Source organism: Equus asinus, chromosome 9 (assembly GCF_041296235.1).
Source record: "Equus asinus isolate D_3611 breed Donkey chromosome 9, EquAss-T2T_v2, whole genome shotgun sequence".
In the NCBI taxonomy this organism is placed as follows: domain Eukaryota; kingdom Metazoa; phylum Chordata; class Mammalia; order Perissodactyla; family Equidae; genus Equus; species Equus asinus.
This window is the reverse complement of record NC_091798.1, coordinates 26366783-26385714: the sequence shown is the minus strand read 5'-3', so window position 1 is coordinate 26385714 and position 18932 is coordinate 26366783. Positions and strand designations below refer to the sequence as shown.

The 18932-nt window shown below is 44.4% G+C and overlaps 1 protein-coding gene across 3 annotated transcripts in view; it reads right to left on the bottom strand.

The window, feature by feature from the left end:
• Window positions 1-301: 301 nt before the first annotated feature.
• FAXDC2 (fatty acid hydroxylase domain containing 2) overlaps window positions 302-18932 on the bottom strand; it is a 42993-nt gene continuing 24362 nt past the window's right edge. For all 3 annotated transcript variants that reach the window (XM_044777754.2, XM_070517171.1, XM_044777757.2), the window contains 5 exons: window positions 17031-17152; window positions 11847-12052; window positions 3832-3937; window positions 3244-3410; window positions 302-2216 (listed from right to left, as the gene is read on the bottom strand). In XM_044777754.2, coding sequence (XP_044633689.1) covers window positions 2060-2216; window positions 3244-3410; window positions 3832-3937; window positions 11847-12052; window positions 17031-17152 — 758 coding nt within the window. In that variant the 3' untranslated portion in view covers window positions 302-2059. The remainder of the gene's footprint in view (window positions 2217-3243; window positions 3411-3831; window positions 3938-11846; window positions 12053-17030; window positions 17153-18932) is intronic.

Sequence of the window (18932 nt, the reverse complement as noted above, 5' to 3'; positions counted from 1 at the left end):
TGACAACTGTCTCACATGCCTGGCACCTGAGCATCCCATCAAAAACGGTTTTCTAGAGAATTCCACTGTCCCTCCGGTGGGCAGGAACCCATGGCCTCCACGGGCTGAAGGAGAGTTTAGGAGATAGTGGCCAGGGCTTCTGCAGACTGATTCGGGAACAGGAAGACAGTTCAGTCTCCTTCCACAACCTTTAGGCATGCCCAAGAACGAGGCCACTGATTAGTTGCCCTGCTGTGGCTCCCAGATGACGTGATCGTGAGTGTTGGAATGAGGCATGTAGTGGAGAGAAAAAACAAGCAGCTACTGGAAAGAAAGGAGGCCAGTTTATTTTCCATGCTTTCTCCTTTCACATTCACATCTTCAGCTGGGAATTTTGAGACCTCAGCCTTTTCTTGAGTCTTATTTGTTAACCAAGCTCAGGGCCATTCTGTTTGATGCAGAAAAGGTTAGAGCTGGGCCCCTCCGCCAGGGCCCACCACCTGCCTGCCAAAAGTGGTGGGAGAATGACAGCCTCTTGTCTCTCTAAGCCCCTACAGTACCTCAAAACCTAAAGACCTTAAAGGGGAAGAACACATCTGTTCCCTCTCTCTATCCACACTCCTTGTTCCCTACCCTTCTTAAGTACACTGAAGATATTTTCCAAATAGCTATTTGTAGTAACAGGTTGTGGGTGCAGGCCAGCAGCTGTGAGAACTTAGAGCACTGATGCCCCAGAAGCTGTGCTTAAGCTGAGAGCACTAGCTGTCTTAGGGAGGAGCCAGGCCCACCAAGGCCAGAGGAGGGTGGGTATGGCTTTGGAAGGCCAGGGAGTTCGCTGCCTGTTAAGTGCCCAGTTGGTCTACTGGGCAGGTCCTTTGGGGTCCAGGGCTGTTAGGAAGAAGTCGTTTTTGGTAGTTCTGCCTGGAGATTTGGCCCTACCAGATAATACCAGAAATATTATGAAACTACAGTGGGTGGTTTTCTGGACAGAAGAGAACCAAAAGTTCAGAAATAGACCCAAATATACATAAGAATTTAGTAACTGATAATGACCTTTCAAACCAAAGAGAGTTCTTCCAGTTCTTGGGAGCCTCATGTTCCCGGCCATGTCAGTGGCTGCTAAGGGAAAGCCAGAGTGAGGACTGCTTCAACCTGAGCCTCCCTGTGGTTTTGTTCTAGATGATAAGGTTCCTGGTAAGGTTTCCCTTGAAAATGGCATCACTGATGAAATCATCTGGAATAAGTGGTGTTGAGACAGCTGGTTAATCATTTGGGGAAAAATGAAGGTTTTGCCCTTTGTTCAGCTATATTTTTCTTGCCTTCTCATTGGAGGAAGAGGGTTCTAGCCTCTTTGATCCTGCTTCAGAGAGGCTAATAAGGGGCCTCTGTTGGGTGTCCCCAAAAGTCAGCAACACTGACCCCTCCCTCTGTGGATAAAAGGGGCCCCAGCTTATCAAGTCCACAGGGCTTGGTTTCCATGCATGGCTGAAGGTACTGGGGCTTGCTCTGTGCCTCGCCTGTATCTCAGTTTTAATCCAGTGGGGAGCTCCCTGGATTGGGTTTTTTTTTTTCAGAGGGGGATGATGTTTGTTTGCAGTGGGACAGAGTTGAAGTGGGGCCTTTGTCACAGACTCAGTGTGTGTGTGTGTGTTGGCCCTGACCTGAGTAGGGTATGAGAAAAGCTTTGGGGACAGAAAGGAGCAAAACGATGTCTTCTGGTTCCCCCAACCCCTGGGACCAGAAGGAGCTGTCCCTGGAGCCATGTAGCCTCCAGTCTCACTGCCACCTCTGTCATTCTCTACATCTTGCTTAGGCCACAAAGGAGTCTCTGGGAGCTGTTTTTTCCCTTCCTTAAGCCAAGTCCTGGTCCCCTTGAGAGACAACAGTGGCAGCTGGGCGAGCCCTGATCCCATCCTTGGCCGTGCTTTGCTAGGAAGCTGACTTTCCCCCTGCCCTCATGGGGCCGTCATTAGAGAGAGCATGGCTGAAGGAGCAAGTTGTTAGTTCCGATCAGGAGGCCTCAGGCCACCTTAGCAGTCCACTGCTGAGGGGACAGCCAGGGTGGCATTCGGGCCCTCTCTCACTCTGTCTTCTTCGGGGGATCAGGGATGCTCTCAGACAGTGGAGTGAAGCCCAGCAGGAGGATATGTCTCTCGTAGGCCTTGGTCTGCTTAAACACGGTGTCAGTCCCATGGAGGTGGTCCAGCACCCCCAGCACGCCGTAGCACTGGTTGAACCTGAAGAAAGAGGAAGGTGCTGGAGGCCAGTGTGCTGACCTCCATTTCATTTGTGCCGGGCTCCCATGTATTTCTTTATTTTGTTTGTTTTTGAGGAAGATTAGCTCCGAGCTAACATCTGCTGCCAATCCTCATTTTTTTGAGGGAGATTGGCCCTGACCTAATGTCTGTACCCATCTTCCTCTATTTTATATGTGGGACGCCTGCCACAGCATTGCTTGATGAGTGCTGTGTAGGTCGACACCCAGGATCCGAACTGACGAACACACGAACTTAACTGCTATGCCACCAGCCCAGCCCCTCTCATGCATTTCTAAGCCCTCCTACCCCCAACCTGTCCCCACCATGCTGAGCACCTGCATCAGAATAACCTGGGGAGGTGTTGCACACATTCCTGGGGCCACTCCAGACTGAAAATCTGTGGTCTTCCTATGAAAGGCTCTCTGTGATTCTGATGCACACAAGTCAAAACCTGTGACAGAGCTTGGCTTGTTCAGGTAGGTTCAGGGACACCTCCAGCAGAATCCCCTGGAACACGTATTAAAATGCAGATTTCCAGGCCCTGCTCCCCCAGCTAATTTGATTCAGTATGTTTGGAGTGGAACCCAAGAGCCTGCATTTGAAAAAAGCATCTCAGGGGATTGTGGTGCAGGAGGTTCATAGAGCACACTGGAAGAGGCCTGGAGACTTTCAGAGGGCACACAACTGCCCTTGAACTGCATGCAGGATTTTTATGCCTATAGGCATTGTTCTGACAGTGTCCATAGCTTACATTAAATACTCAGTGTCCAGAACCTAAACAAAGGTTTAAAACCCACAGTTTATGGAAGACCTAGTGTCAGAAAGAAGGAAAAGGACAAGGTAGTCTGGGTCCAGTGTGGTCACTATTCTCCCCACCTCCAAACCTCTCCCTCCATTAGCACCCATGTCTAAACTGAGACACCAGTGTCATGTCTGCTATCAGAAACTCCAGGAGTAAAGGTGGAGGTTACTGCCCAGGGACCCACAATGGGGAGAGGGGCCTTACTTAAGATGGTGATAGTCATGGAATTCAGGCGAAGGCAGGAAAGGTAGGTGGTAGCCACAGTGAGAGATGGTGGTGGTGATGAGGGCCAAGGAATGCCACACGGTGATGGAAGACAAGTGGGAGCCCATTATTATGGGACCCACCATCGCTGGCAGCATGTTGGAGGCCTGCAAAGAAAGGGCTGTTTGAAGGTGGGCCTCAGGGAGAGGGAGGGCACCCAGTTGGGTGTCCACTTTGCCCTAGAGTGGTACCAGGAAGACTTCCTTTACTCAGATCTGGAGAAGCTGAAAGAGTTTCAGGACCTCGATTTGCTGGAGTCATTCAGCTTTGTAACCTGAGACATTATTAACTGTTTGAACCTCAACCTCCTCATTAGCAAAATGAGGATTACAATTGTTGGGAAGATTAAACGAGGTAACATGTTGGGCATCTAGCATAGCCTGGCATGTGCTCGGTCAATAAGAAATGGTAGTTATTTAGTGGAAAGAGGAAAGAAAGGGCCAGTATAGTCTAATTCTTCAGGAAATCTAGGGAAGATGGTTGGGGCCCTCTGCCCTTTGCGTCTGGGGAGAGAGGAGCTCTACTCACCACATGCTCAATAGGGTGGGCATAGAGAGAAATCACGCCAATGGGAGCTGTCCACTCATGGTGCTTCTTGTGGATTTTCTTGTAGAATGTTGGGTGGTGAAGGAGACTGGGACAATAGTTGATAGTTAATAATCTGCCAATCTCCCTTTCTCCCTCCCCCAGCAGACCATGAGTAACCAAAGGTAGGAACTAGGGGTTACATCTATGGAGCAAAGTTGAAAACACACTGGACTGGTGCTCAGACAGACCTGCCTTCAAGTTCTAACCCCACTTCTCATGCTGCATAATTTGGGAGTGGGTTACTTTGCCTCTCTCTACCTCAATTATATCAGCTGTAAAATGGGGATGCTGCCCAGAAAGGATTCAATAAAGAAATGAATGGGAAACTGCCCTGCTGCACAGATGACTGGAGAAGGCTCTTTCTTTTCTGGACATTCCTCAGTGATCTTAAGTTGTCAATTATGGAACAAATAGTTGTCTAGTTAACTATTCAATTGGAGGCTTCTGAGGCCAAGTGATGTTGGTCCTACACCTACAATTCCAAGGCTCCAGTTTCCTTGTTTAATAGTGAGCCCTAGGGGCTGGGCCTGTGGCCAAGTGGTTGGGTTCACATGCTCCACTTCAGCAGCCTGGGGTTTTGCTGGTTCGGATCCTGGGCACAGACATGGCGCTGCTCATCAAGCCATGCTGAGGCAGCAACGCATATGCCACAACTAGAAGGACCCACAACTAAAAATATACACCTATGTACTGAGGGGCTTTGGGGAGAAAAAGGAAAAATAAAATCTTGAAAAAAAAAGTGAGCCCTAAAAAAAGTCAAAAAACAAAACAAAACTGGAAAATAACAAGTGCTGGGAGGATGTGGAGAAATTGGAACCCTTGTGCTTTGCTGGTGGGAAGGTAAAATGGTGCAGCTGCTGTGGAAAACAGTTTGGTGGGTCCTCGAAAAGTTTAATGTACAATTACCATATGATAGAGCAATTCTACTCCTACGTATATCCTCAAAAGAATTGAAAGCAGGGATTCAGATACCTGTACACTCATGTTCATGGCAGCATTATTCACAATAGCCAAAAGGTGAAGCAACCCAATTGTCTAATTGACAGATGAATGGATAAACAAAATATGGCATATGCATACAATGGAATATTATTCAGCGTTAAAAAGGAATGAGAGAGTAACGTCAGCATCGTGGCAGAGTGAGCTCTTAGTCTCTCCCCTCTAAAATACAATGAAAAGGACATTCATACACCAACAGAGGACATTCACACAACACAACAGACGTCTGAGAGATCCACTCAACCATACGTCTGAAGGTGGGATACTGGAGTTCCCTGGGAGGCAGTGGAAGGAGGTAAGGAGATCTCCTCTCCCTCCTGAGCAGCAGTGATCTAGGGTGTGGGACCTTGCATGGCAGCCAGCACGCAACACTGAGAGGAGAAGGGGAAAAAGGAAGCGGTCCATGGGAATGCCTGCACTCTCAGAGTTGCCTCCCAGCCTGTGGGAATGAACACTCCACATTGAGACAGCTAAGCTCGTGGGGGTGTCCACACCAAGCCGAGCAGCCCAGGTGGACAGACAGTGGGATTGCACACACAAAAGAAAATGCCCCTGCACCCCAAGCCTAGCACACCAGCTCAGCCAGTTGGCCAGAGCATGGAATCCCTGCCTGTGTGTAGGTGTATAAAGCAGCAGTGGCCAGCAGGCAGAGGCAGAGGGGCCCTGTTGGCACAGCTTCCAATGGACAGGCACATCCACAAGGGGTCACAGAGGCTCAGAAAGCTCAATCCTGCCCCACTCAGTGGTGGCAGGTGGAATCGGTGACCCGATACTACCACTATGCAATGGCAAAAGTCCACCCCATCACATAGCATGAAGAGGTATATTAACACTCCAGACTGGAAGGAAAATGACAAGTAACCAGAAATCAATCCTGAAGTCATGTAAATTTATAATCTAAATGACAGAGAATTCAAAATAGTTATAAAAACTCTTGAGTTACAAGAAAACTCATAAAGACAGTTTAATGATCTCAGGAATAACATTAATAAACAGAGGGAATTCTTCACAAAAGAGATTGAAACTATGAAAAAAATCATAAATGTTGGAGATAAAAAACACAATGAATGTGATAAAGAAAAATTTGGAGTCCTTAAAAAATAGAGCTGATGTTATGGAGGACAGAATCGCTAGTTTATTTTTTTGTTTTTTTGAGGAAGATTAGCCCTCAGCTAACTACTGCCAGTCCTCCTCTTTTTGCTGAGGAAGCCTGGCTCTGAGCTAACATCCGTGCCCATCTTCCTCTACTTTATATGCGGGATGCCTACCACAGCATGGCTGCCAAGCAGTGCCATGTCTGCACCCAGGATCTGAACCAGCGAACCCCAGGCTGCTGAGAAGTGGAACATGCGAACTTAACCGCTGTGCCACCGGGCCGGCCCCCAGAATCAGTAGTTTAGAGGACAGAAGTATAGAAAAGCTGCAGGTGTAGGAAAGAGAACTAAGACTAAAAAGAAATGAGGAGATTCTCTGAGAAATATCCGATTCAATTAGGAAACACAACATAAGGATTATAGGTATTCCAGAGGGAGAAGAGGGGGAGAAAGGAGAAGAGAGCTTGTTCAAAGAAATAATAGTTGAGAACTTCCCAAACCTGTGGCAGGAGCTGGAATTACATGTAAACAAAGTTAATAGAACTCCTAATTATGTCAATGTAAAAACACCTTCTCCATGGCATATATTAGTAAACTGGCAAAAGTAAATGACAAAGAAAAATTATTAAGGGCAGCAAGGCAAAAGAAAATAACCTGCAAAGGAATCCCTATCAGGCTTTCAGTGGATTTCTCAGCATAAACCATATAGGTTCAGAGAGAGTGGAATGACATATTAAAAATTCTGAAAGACAAAAACTTTCAGCCAAGAATACGCTATCCAGTGAAACTATCCTTTAGATATGATGGAGAAATTAAAAACTTTCCCAGATAAACAAAAGCTGAGGGAGTTCATCATCAAAAGACCCCCCCCCACACACACACAAGAAATGATCAAGAAGGCCCTCATACCTGAAAATAAATAAATAAAGGGTTTACAAAGCCTTGAGCAAAGAGATAGACAAAATCAGAAAATTTCAGCTATCAGAACAAGTTAGCAAACAATTATAACATTAAAAATAAAGGAAAGGAAAGCATAAAAAATAACTACAATCACTTCATTTTAATCACAAATTCACAACACAAAACAGAATAAGTTGTGACAACAATAACTTAGATGGGGAAGAGGAAAGGGATGGAACCTGCTTAGACTAAAAGAGGCTATCAGAAAATGGACTATCTCATCTATGAGATCTTTTATACAAACCTCACAGTAACCACTAAACAAAAAATCAGAACAGAGAAACAAATGATAAATAAAGATAAAACTGAGAAAACCATCATAAAGAAATACCAAACTGAACTGGCAGTTGGAAATATGTGGGATGAAAAACAAGGGAAATACAGAACAACTGGAAAATAAGTGACAAAATGGCATCATTAGGCCCTCATATATCAATGATCACTTCTAAATGTAAATGGATTGAATTCTCCAATTAAAAGAGAGTGGCGGGATGGATTAAAAAACAAGGCCCAACAATATGCTGCCTCCGGGAAACACATCTCAGCTCTAAAGGCAAACAGAGGCTCAGAGTGAAGGGATGGAAGACGATACTTCAAGCTAAAGGCAAACAAAAGAAAGCAGGTGTTGTCATACTTAGACAAAGAAGACTTCAAGATAAAAAAGACAATGAGAGACAAAGAGGGACAGTATATAATGACAAAAGGGACACTTAACCAAGAGGACGTAACACTTGTGAATATATATGCACCTAACACAGGAGCACCAAAGTACATAAAGGAACTATTAACAGACCTAAAAGGAGAAATTAACAGCAACACAATAATAATAGGTGACCTCAGCACCCCACTTACATCAATGGATAGATGATCTAGACAGAAAGTCAACAAGGAAATAGTGGAGTTAAATGAAAAACCAGACCAGATAGACTCAATAGATATATATAGAACACTCCATCTAAAATCAGCAGAATATACATTCTTCTTAAGTGCACATGGAATATTCTCAAAGATAGACCATGTGTTGGGAAATAAGGCAAGCCTCAATAAATGTAAGAAGATTGAAATCATATCAAGCATCTTTTCCAACAGTAATGCTATGAAACTAGAAATCAGCTATAGGAAAAAAGCTGGGAAAGTGACAAATATCTGGAGACTAAACAACATACTACCGAACAAATAATGGATCACTGAAGAAATTAAAGAAGAAATAAAAATCTAGAGACAAACGAAAATGAAAATACACCATACCAACTCATATGGGATGCAGCAAAAGCATTCCTAAGAGGGAAATTCATCGCACTACCAGCCCACTTTAACAAATAAGAAAAATCTCAAATAAGTAATCTTAAACTACACCTAACAGAACTAGAAAAAGAATAACAAACAAAGCCCAAAGTCAGCAGAAGGAGGGAGATAATAAAAATTAGGGCAGAAATAAATGAACTAGAAACCAAAAAAAAAAAAAAAAACCCAGTAGAGAGGATCAATGAAACTAAGTGCTGGTTCTTTGAGAAGATAAACAAAATTGACAAACCCTTAGCCAGACTCACTAAGAAAAAGAGAAGGCTCAAAGAAATAAAATTAGAAATGAAACAAGAGAAATTACAATGGATACCACTGAAATACAAAGGATTATAAGAGAATACTGTGAAAAACTGTATGCCAACAAATCGGACAATCTAGAAGAAATGGATAAGTTCTGATTCATACAACCTCCCCAAACTAAATCAAGAAGAAATAGAGAGTCTGAATAGACCAATCACAAGGAAAGAGATTCAAATAGTCATCAAAAACCTCTGAAAAAATAAAAGTCCAGGACCAGATGGCTTCTCAGGAGAATTCCATCAAACACTCAAAAAAGATTTAATACCTATCCTTCTCAAACTATTCCAAAAAATTGAAGAAGATGGAACACTTCCTAACTCATTCTACAAGGCCAAGATCACCCTGATCCCAAAGCCAGACAAGGACAACACAAAGAAGGAAAATTACAGGCCAATATGGCTGATGAACATAGATGCAAGAATCCTCAACAAAATATTGGCAAACCAAATATAGCAATACATTAAAAGGATCATACACCATGATCAAGTGGGATTTATACCAGGGACACAGGGATGGTTCAACATCTGCAAATAAATCAATGTGATACACCACATCAACAAAATGAGGAATAAAAACCACATGATCATCTCAATAGATGCAGAGAAAGTATTTGACAAGATCCAACATCCATTTATGATTAAAACTCTCAATAAAACAGATATAGAAGGAAAGTGCCTCAAGATAATAAAGGCCATAAATGAGTAACCCACAGCCAATGTCATACTCAATGGTGAAAAATTGAAAGCCATCTCTCTGAAAACAGGGACAAGACAAGGCTACCCACTCACTACCCTTATTCAATGTAGTACTGGAGGTTTTGGCCAGAGCAATTAGGCAAGAAAAAGAAATAAAAGGTATCCAAACTGGCAATGAAGAAGTGAAACTCTTGCTGTTTGCAGATGACATGATTCTATATATGGAAACCCATAAGGAATCCATCAGAAAACTATTAGAAATAATCAACAACTATGACAAAGTTGCAGGGTACAAAATCAACTTACAAAAATCAGTTGCATTTCTATACTCTTATAATGGACTAACAGAAAGAGAACTCAAGAATATAATCCCATTTATAATTGCAATAAAAAGAAGAAAATATCTAGGAATAAATTTAACCAAGGAAGTGAAAGACCTATACACGGAAAACTATTAGATATTATTGAAAGAAATTGATGATGACATAAAGAAATGGAAACAATATTCCATGTGCATGGATTGGAAGAATAAACATAGTTAAAATGTCCATACTACCTAGAGCAATCTACAAATTCAATGCAATCTCAATCCAGAATCCCAATGACATTCTTCATGGAAATAGAACAAAGAATCCTAAAATTAATATGGGGCAACAAAAGACCCAGAATAGCTAAAGCAATCCTGAGAAAGAAGAACAAAGCTGGAGGCATCAAACTCCCTGACTTCAAAATATACTACAAAGCTATAATAAACAAAACAGCATGGTACTGGTACAAAAACGGGCACACAGATCAATGGAACAGAACTGAGAGTCCAGAAATAAAACCACACACCTATGGACAGCTAATCCTCAACAAAGGAGCTAACAACACACAACGGAGAAAGTAAAGTCTCTTCAATAAATGGTGTTGGGAAAACTGGACGGCCACATGCAAAAGAATCCAAGTAGATCATTATCTTATGCTATACACAAAAATTAACTCAAAATGGATTAAAGACTTGAAGGTAAGATATGAAACCATAGCCTCCTAGAAGAGAATATAGGCAATACACTCTAACATTGATCTTAGAAACATCTTTTCAAATACCATGTCTACTTGGGCAAGGGAAACAAATGGAAGAATAAACAAATGGGACTATATCAGACTAAAAGCTTCTGCAAGGCAAAGGAAACCATGAAGAAAATACAAAGACAACACATCAACTGGGAGAAAATATTTGCAAATCATATATCTGACAAGGGGTTAATCTCCAAAATAAATAAAGAACTCACACAACTCAACCACAAGAAAAGAACTAACGCGATCAAAAAATGGGCAGAGGATATGAAAATTTTCTCAAAGAAGATATACAGATGGCCAATAAGCACATGAAAAGATGTTCAACATCACTAATCATTAGGGAAATGCAAATCAAAACTACAATGAGATATCACCATACAGCTGTTAGAATGGCTATAATCACCAAGACAAAAAATAGCAAATGTTGGAGAAGATGTGGAGAAAAGGGAGCTCTCATACACTGCTGGTGGGAATGTGAACTGGTGCAGTCACTATGGAAAACAGTATGGAATTCTCTCAAAAAATTAAATATAGAAATAACATACAACTCAGTTATCCCACTACTGGGTATTTATCCAAAGAACTTGAAATCAACAATTCAAAGAGACTTATGCATCCCTATGTTCACTGCAGCATTATTCACAATAGCCAAGATATGGAAGAAACCCAAATGCCCATCAACTGATGAGTGGATAAAGAAGAAGACACACACACAATGGAGATATATATATATATATATATATATATATATATATATATATGTATATGTATGTATGTATATACACGATGGAATACTACTCAGTCATAAAAAAGACAAAATCGTCCCATTTGCAACCACATGGATGGACCTTGAGGGTACTATGTTAAGTAAAATAAGCCAGACAGAGACAGACAAACACCATGTGATTTCACTCATATGTGAAGGATAAACAAACAAATGGACAAAAACAGATTACTGGTTACCAGAGGGGAAGCAGGTTAGGGGGTGGGCATAAAGGGTAAAGGAGCACATATATGTGGTGAGAGACAAATAATAATGTACACTTGAAATTTCACAATGTGATAAACTATTATGACCTCAACAAAACAAGAAAAAAATAAACATTTGGAAGTAGAGTCAAAAAGAAAAAAGGAAATGAAATTCTGATACATGCTACAACATGGATGAACCTTGAAAACATTAAGTTTAGGGAAACAAGCTAGACACAAAAGGCCACATATTGTATGATTCCACTTATACGAGGTACCTAGAATAGGCAAATTCATATAGACAGAAAGTTGAATAGAGGTTACCAGAGGTTGAGGGGGGAGAGGATGGGAAGTCATTGTTTAGTGGGTACAGCGTTTCTGTTCAGAATGATGAAAAAGTTTTAGAAGTGAATAATGGTAATGGTTGCACAACAAAGCGAATGTATTTAATACTGCTAAACTGTATGGATAGAAAGGTAAATTTTATGTATACATATTTTACCACAATATAAATAAAGAAATAAGATTAAAACAAAGAAAGTGAGCCCTAGGAGACCGAGGGGCTGCTCACCGGTGTGAGTAGTAGAACATGACTTCCTCAGTCAGAGTGAAGAATGCCAGCTCCAGGAGGAACCAGTGGAAGGTGGGTAGCTCTCGGCGGCAGGGGTCTCCCCACAATCTGAGGATGGGATAGAGGAAGACCAGCACAGGGCAAGTGATAAAGTGCTGGTTGAAGAGAACTGTGCGGATTGACTGGCGTAGTTTCACGGGGTCCACCTGCCCAAGGGAAGGAAGGAAGGAGATGGGCAAGAGTGAGAAACTTCTAGAAACTAGACTCCACTGTGACCCACTCACAGGAGGCCCTCACTCAGGGGTGGATGCTAGGAGTGATGTCTGGCTGTAGCCAGCAGCCCCTGACTGCTGCCCAACCCTGGGGTAGAACCATCTGGTAATGCCCCCGCCTTTCGAAACTCCCCTCCTGGCAGCCTTCAGTCTCGACCTGATCCTGCCTTCTCCTTCCTGGTTCTGCAACTGTCACCACTGTCCTCCCCATTTCTCTGGCCAGGCCTGACGTATTCCTGACAGGCACCCTGGGGAGCTGCAAGGGTGCTTGGAGAAGGTTGTCAACTCTCCTGCTGATATCCTTATTCACCCTTATAGCCCTTCATCCAGACAGGCCTGACCTTGATCAGGTGCAGAGATCAAAGTCATCTTGCTCCTCATGTGGTCCAGCCTCACTGGACTAGGTCCAGAGTGAAGAAGGTGAGCCAGGGAGCTGCCCATCTGGCCGCTTGACTAACTTCGTGTGACCTGTCTTCTTGGTTTTCACAGAGGAGCTGTCAGCCTGGGGCCTACCTGAGCATTCTCTCCAGGGTCACTGTGGAGAGCTGGCCCCAAATGCCCAGACCCTGTTGAGTCTCAATACTACAGCCAGCCTCTCCCCAAGAATCAGTAACCCCTTGACCCTTCCCTTCGTCAGAGCACTGGGCCTCCCGGGAACAGCCCCATCACCACAGGTCACTTCCTGGGTCCTGATAAACTGGTTTGGGATTGGTCAGAACAGGTTTCTCCCTAAGTTCACTCTGTAAAACTGGAAGGGTTTCTGCCCCTAGGTGAGGCTGTGTTCAAAGTTCCATCAGACTCCAGGCACTGCATGTATGACTGACTCTAGAATTCACTTTCTAAGCTTTTAGTTGCACTCAATGGTGAAGCCAGGTCTGGTCAGCCTGGTTTGAGAGCACCTGTAGATGAAGCCATACTCCTTTTCTGGAAACCTTGATCAACAGGAGGTGTCACACATGTTTATTCGTTCACTTATCGAGCATCTTCTATGTAGCATGCAGTGTTCCACGTGCTGGGAAGAAAGCAAGGAACAGATTCCTGCCCTCACTCAGTTTATATTCCTGGAACCAATAATTTTAAATAGAATGGTCAGTGTAGGCTCCACTGAGATGGTGAGATTTGAACAAGAAGATGAAGAAGGTGAGGGAAACAAACATATCTGGGGGAAGAGTCTTCAGGCAAAGGAATAGCTGGTGAGAAGGCTCTAAGATAGACACCTTTCTGGCATACTTGGCTGGTGAAGAGTGAGTGGGTAAGGTGAGGGAGCCAGAGCATACAGGGTTTTGTAGGCCATTGTGGGGACTTTGGCTTTTACTCCAAGAGGAAAGGGGAGTCATTGCAGCGTTGCGAGCAGAGAAATGACAAAATCTTACAGGATTACTCTGGCTGCTGTGTTGAAAATAGACTGCAGGGGAGAAAGAACAGAAATAGAGAGACCAATAAAAATTGCAATAATATAAACAAGAGAGGATGGTGGCTAGACTAGGGTGGCAGCAAAGGAGGGAGTGAGAAGTGGTTGCATTCTGGATCTATTTTGGAAAGAGAGCCAATAGGGTTTCCTGCAAAACTGGATGTGGCGTATGCCAGAAAGAGAGTAATCAAGGATGACTCCAAGTCTTTTGGCCTAAGCAATTAAAGGGTACAATTGCCATCAACTCAGAATGCGGAGGCTGTGGGTGGCATCGGCTTTGCAAGGGAGATCAAAAACTCTCTTTGGGACGCGTTGGATTGGAGATGTCCATGAGACATCCATGTGGAGATGTCAAAGAGACAGTTGGGTATTTGAGCCTGGAATTCAGAAGAGAGTTCTGGGCTAGAGATATAAACTTGTGAGCTGTCGTCATACAGATGGAATTTAAAGTCATGACACTGGAAGAGATAACTGAGGGAATGAAGAGAGGGAGAGGACCAATGTCTGAGCCCCAGGGTATTCAACATTAAGAGGTTGGGGAGAAGAGAAGGAAGCAAAAAGGAGACTGTGAAGGAGTGACCAGTGAGGCTGGAGGAGAACCAAGAGAGCGGGTGTCTTGGAAGCCAGCTATAAGAAGATACAACAGGGATGAAAGAATGAGCAGCCGTGAAAACGCTTCTGGTCAGTCTCATGAGACAAGCTTGAGACAGGAACACTGGTGACCTTGCCAAGAGCAATTCTGGTGGAGCAGTGAGAGTGAAGGCCTAATTGGAGGAGATTTATAGAGGAGGTGAGAGGATGGTTTTTTTCCGGAGGTGGGAGGAAGATGGGCCCTGAGCTAACATCTGTTGCCAATCTTCCTCTTTATACTGGAGGAAGATTGTTGCTGAGCTAGCATCTGTGGCAATCTTCCTCTATTTTGTATGTGGGACACTGCCACAGCATGTCTTAATGAGTGATGTGATGTCCGCACCCTGGATCCGAACCTACAAACCCCGGTGCACCAAAGTGGAGCACGTGAACTTAAACACTATGCCACCGGCCTGGCCCCTGAGAGGATGGTTTTGTGATTATTTTAGGAGATGCAGGCTGAAGGTTTTAGGGTGGAGTTTTATGATGTCTGGAACTTACTTTCAAATGCCTAAGCAAAAAATTATAGATGCATAGACATTTATATTTTTACTTACAGATAAAGCAAATAGTGGAAAATGTTTAAAATTGGTGAATCTATGTGGCTTGTAAATGAGTGATCATTGTACTACTTTTTCAACTTCTGCATAGATGTTTACAATTTTTTGTAATTGCAAAATGTTGGGAAACAGAGAATGGACAGAGAGGAATTGAAAGCTGTATACTCTTTCAAAGAGCTCGGCTGCAAAGGGGAACAAAAATATGAGTGGAGTGAGCATGTGAGATGAAGTCAAGGGTTTTTTGTTTGGTTTGGTTTTAAGATGGGCAAAAAATTTTTTATAGCATGTTTGTAATAATCCAGAGAGGAATAATCTAGGGGAGGGCGGGAAAAAACATACAAAGAAGGAGAAGGGAGAACTGCTGGAGTAATCTCCTGGAGTAAACAAGCGCGTGTAGTGCACAGAGAGTGGAGGAACGGGCTGCAGACAGGAGCTGGGAGGGTTCACGTGCTGTCTCAGCGGGAAGGCAGAGCGTGTTTGTTGCAGGTGTCGCTGCTAGGCTGATGGGGTGGAAGTCTGTGCGAGCTCTCTTCTGCTTGCTCCAATTTACCTAGTGAGGTAGGAAGCAAGCCCCTCCTCTCGGAGGAGGTGAGGGGAGGAGGTGCATGGGATTTGTGGAGAGAGGAGAAGGTGGGAACCAGCTGGAAAGTGGGAGAGTAAATAGATCAATGGGAATGATCTTAAGTGGATCATTCAGGTCCCACTTAAGAATCTGTTTCTGATGTCTTAGGTCCAGGATCAGGCCTTCCTGAAATGGGTCAAAGGCTAAATGGCCTCTGGGGATCCGTTCTTACTTGTGGATCCACCTGAGGAGGCACGCAGTGTAGGAGCCTGGACCTGGACACAGACGAGACGAGCCCTGGCTCTGTTTCCCAGGCACAGTCGGACCTTGAGCTAGTCACTGCACCTTCCTGAACCTCAGCCTCTGCACAATGCAGTGAGGTCTTCCCTGTGTGGCTCTCCAATCACTGTAGACCCTGAAATGTTACCGTGTTAGGTGATTTCTTGAGAGCTGATGTGGCCTGGTGGGTAAGAGCATGAACCCTGGAGTTAGAAAACTTGAGTGGGAATCATGGTTCTACCCATGTCACATCTCAAAGCCTCTGTTTCCTCATGAGAACGATGAAGGTTATTACAGTACTTGGCCTTGAAGATGTAAGCATGTCGTCAATAGTGCCTGGTAAGGAGACCGCCACAGTCTGACAGATGAAGGGCTCTCAGCACCAAGCACTGGCTTTAACACTTAGGCTCCAGTCCATGACCTGCCAAGCTGGACCTGGAGGAAGCCCCCTGGCTGGCTGGCAGCTATTATCTCAATTGAGGGGGTCTGGGAGCCAGGCTAGCAGCTCTGATGCAGGAAGGGGCTGTTCCGAAAATGTGGGTCAAAGGCACTATTTGTCACCCATTCTGCTTTCCAGAGTGCTGGGCTGGGGCACAACGCCCTGAGAGCTGAGGTGATTCACCCAGGCACCTGGGCAGATAATTCAGAGGTGATTGTCTTGCCTGGAATGTGCCAGCATGTGATGTGGGTGGGGCTGGGGGAAGAATCTGGGCTTTAAGAATCAAATTCTTCCTTGTTGTGTTAAGCAAAGGCTCCTGGAGGTTATGAAATCACCCAGCAGGCAAGCCGGGCTCAGGGAGCAGTAGGGCTCCGTTCCTGGCGCTGTGGAAGTCGGCAATGTGCGTGCTGGCCTTCTCTCCCCTACTGGGCCAAGAGTTCCTCATAAGCAGGATCTGGGTCTTGTTTATCATGGATGAACTCTTGGTTGAACTGAATAACTGGGAAGGAGGCCTGCTCAAAAACAAGCACCACCCCAACATTCAGAATCCATACCATCCTTCTATTATAGTGGGTTAGTCATTGTTTCAGCAGCTGCCTCCCTCACTCACAACGACAGCTGTTACCCTGGTGTCAGCATCCAGCCATTGCTATCCCTGCTCCCATGGATAAGGAGGGAGCTGCCTGACATCTCTGGAACTCTGCCCGGTGCCAGGCTGAAACAATCATTTCTGTTCGTAAAACGCTGATCACAGTGCTGGGGAGGTTGGGGGGGGGGGGGTGGGCGATGCACAGGCTGATACAGGGCCAGGCCTGGGAATCCGAAGACCAGAACATTAGTCTTGACTGACAGGCTCTGAGATTTGGGTAAATTACGTCCTCTCTCTAACCTTCTAAGTTGGGGGAACTTGCACACAATAACTTGGCTCCCACTGGCCGTGGTTTCTCCTGTGCCAGTGGTGAGAATTTTGAGAGTGTGGTTCGGCTCTTGCTTTCTGTGCACAGACCAGGAGAAGCTGCAGCAACACTTACTGGTTCATTCTTGCCGACCTGAATTCGGTAGCGGGAGATGAAGTTCGGTTTTCCGGTTGTGTCAACCACCAATAGAAGCCCATTGAAACTCCAGAAAAGCAGACTGGGCACTTGGGTGGCACCTAAGGTTGGGAAGCAGAGGAAACAATCAGGGCGACTTCAGGTTCTTCCACATGTGTTAAGTAAACACACACTTACTGGTGACAAAGACTGCACTGTAGACTGTCCTTTGCCAGGGAGCTCTTGGTACTGGGGGCCAGGGGGCCTACCTTTAGTCCTGGGGTGACAAACTAGCTGTGGGAACATGGACAGGTCATATAAGGAGTGTCTCTATTTATTTGCTTAGTTGTAAAATGGGGACAACCACTTTCTAGGTGATTGGAGACAAAAAAAAAATTATGTTAAGATGTATAATACATTCCAAAATATAAATAATTCAGGTTGACATTGGAGCATCTATGCCCACTGAACCATTTACGAACTGCCCAGGAAGGGAGAAGCGAAGGAAGTACTTGGTATGGTATGGTTCACAACGAGCGCTGGACTAGGAGTCTGACAAATAAATGGCAAGCAATAGGATATATTGGAGAATATGAGGAAGCCATTTGGTGTAAACCTAATTCAGCCTGACCTTGTTTTTCCAAAAGGGCCTGATGTGTTGAGCATGCATTGTGTATCTGCTTTAAGCATTTGCCATGTGCCAAAGACAGGAACAAACGGCCTTAAGATAAAGATGCAACTTCTCCACATTGGTATTTCCTTAAGGATAAGCGTCTCTCCCTAGGCTAGGAATTGATTGTTGTGCACAGCCTGTGACCACCCAGCTTGGGACAACAAACCTGCTTCCTGCTGTGTCCACTGAGACAGCAGACCCACTACCTGCTGTGTCCGTCAATCGCTGTGCTGACAGCAATCTCGTGACTGTTGTAAAAGGGACATTTCAATCATATGTGAAACATGCTCTTTGAGGGTATATAACCACTCAGTACACCCTACTCCTTTGGCGTCCTTCCTTCCTTGGGCAAGGAAGACCCCGGGCTATATGGTCCTCACATTCGGCTCATAATAAACTCACCCCAATTTTCATTTTTAGGTTGGCTATGGATTATTTGTGTCGACAAGTGAGTGCAGCAGGGCGACTAAGCCCTATTACCCTGCTAACGGAGCAGTGGGACTTCAGGTGTCTAGTCAGCATTTCCCAAAGCAGAAAACTCGTCTCTCAAGGGACTCTTCGGTTAAACAGTCTTCACGCCCTTCCCTCTTGGAGAGTCATGGCCCAGACTAGTGTGTTAACAGGCCTGACAATTCCTGCAGTGGAGAAACCTATTGACTTTGTTAAACTCAACCTTTCCCACGCTTTTTTTTTTTTTTACCCTAGAACTCTGTTTTCTCAGAACACCTAAGAATAGGGTGGCCATGCATCCCTGTTTGCCCAGGACAATTTCAATTTACATCATCATTCCAGAATAACTATTAATAACACCTCATTTACTCTCACAAGTGTCCCTATTTGGGTGATAAATTCTATGGCCAGTCCACTTATTAACATCCCACAGCACTGATGTTCTGCAGGATATTTTAGAGAATGCTGATCAAGACTTAAAATTTAGGGGCTGGCCCAGTGGTACAGCAGTTAAGTTCGCACATTCCACTTTGGTGGCCCAGGGTTTGCCAGTTCAGATCCTGGGTGTGGACCTATGCACTGCTTGTCAAGCCATGCTGTGGCAGGTGTCCCACATATAAAATAGAGGAAGATGGGCATGGATGTTAGCTCAGTGCCAGTCTTCCTCAGCAAAAAAGAGGAGGATTGGCAGCAGATGTTAGCACAGGGCTAATCTTCCTAAAAAAAAAAAGGACAAAATTTAGATATGGTTTTTGCTCCACATCCCACTCTTCCATGAA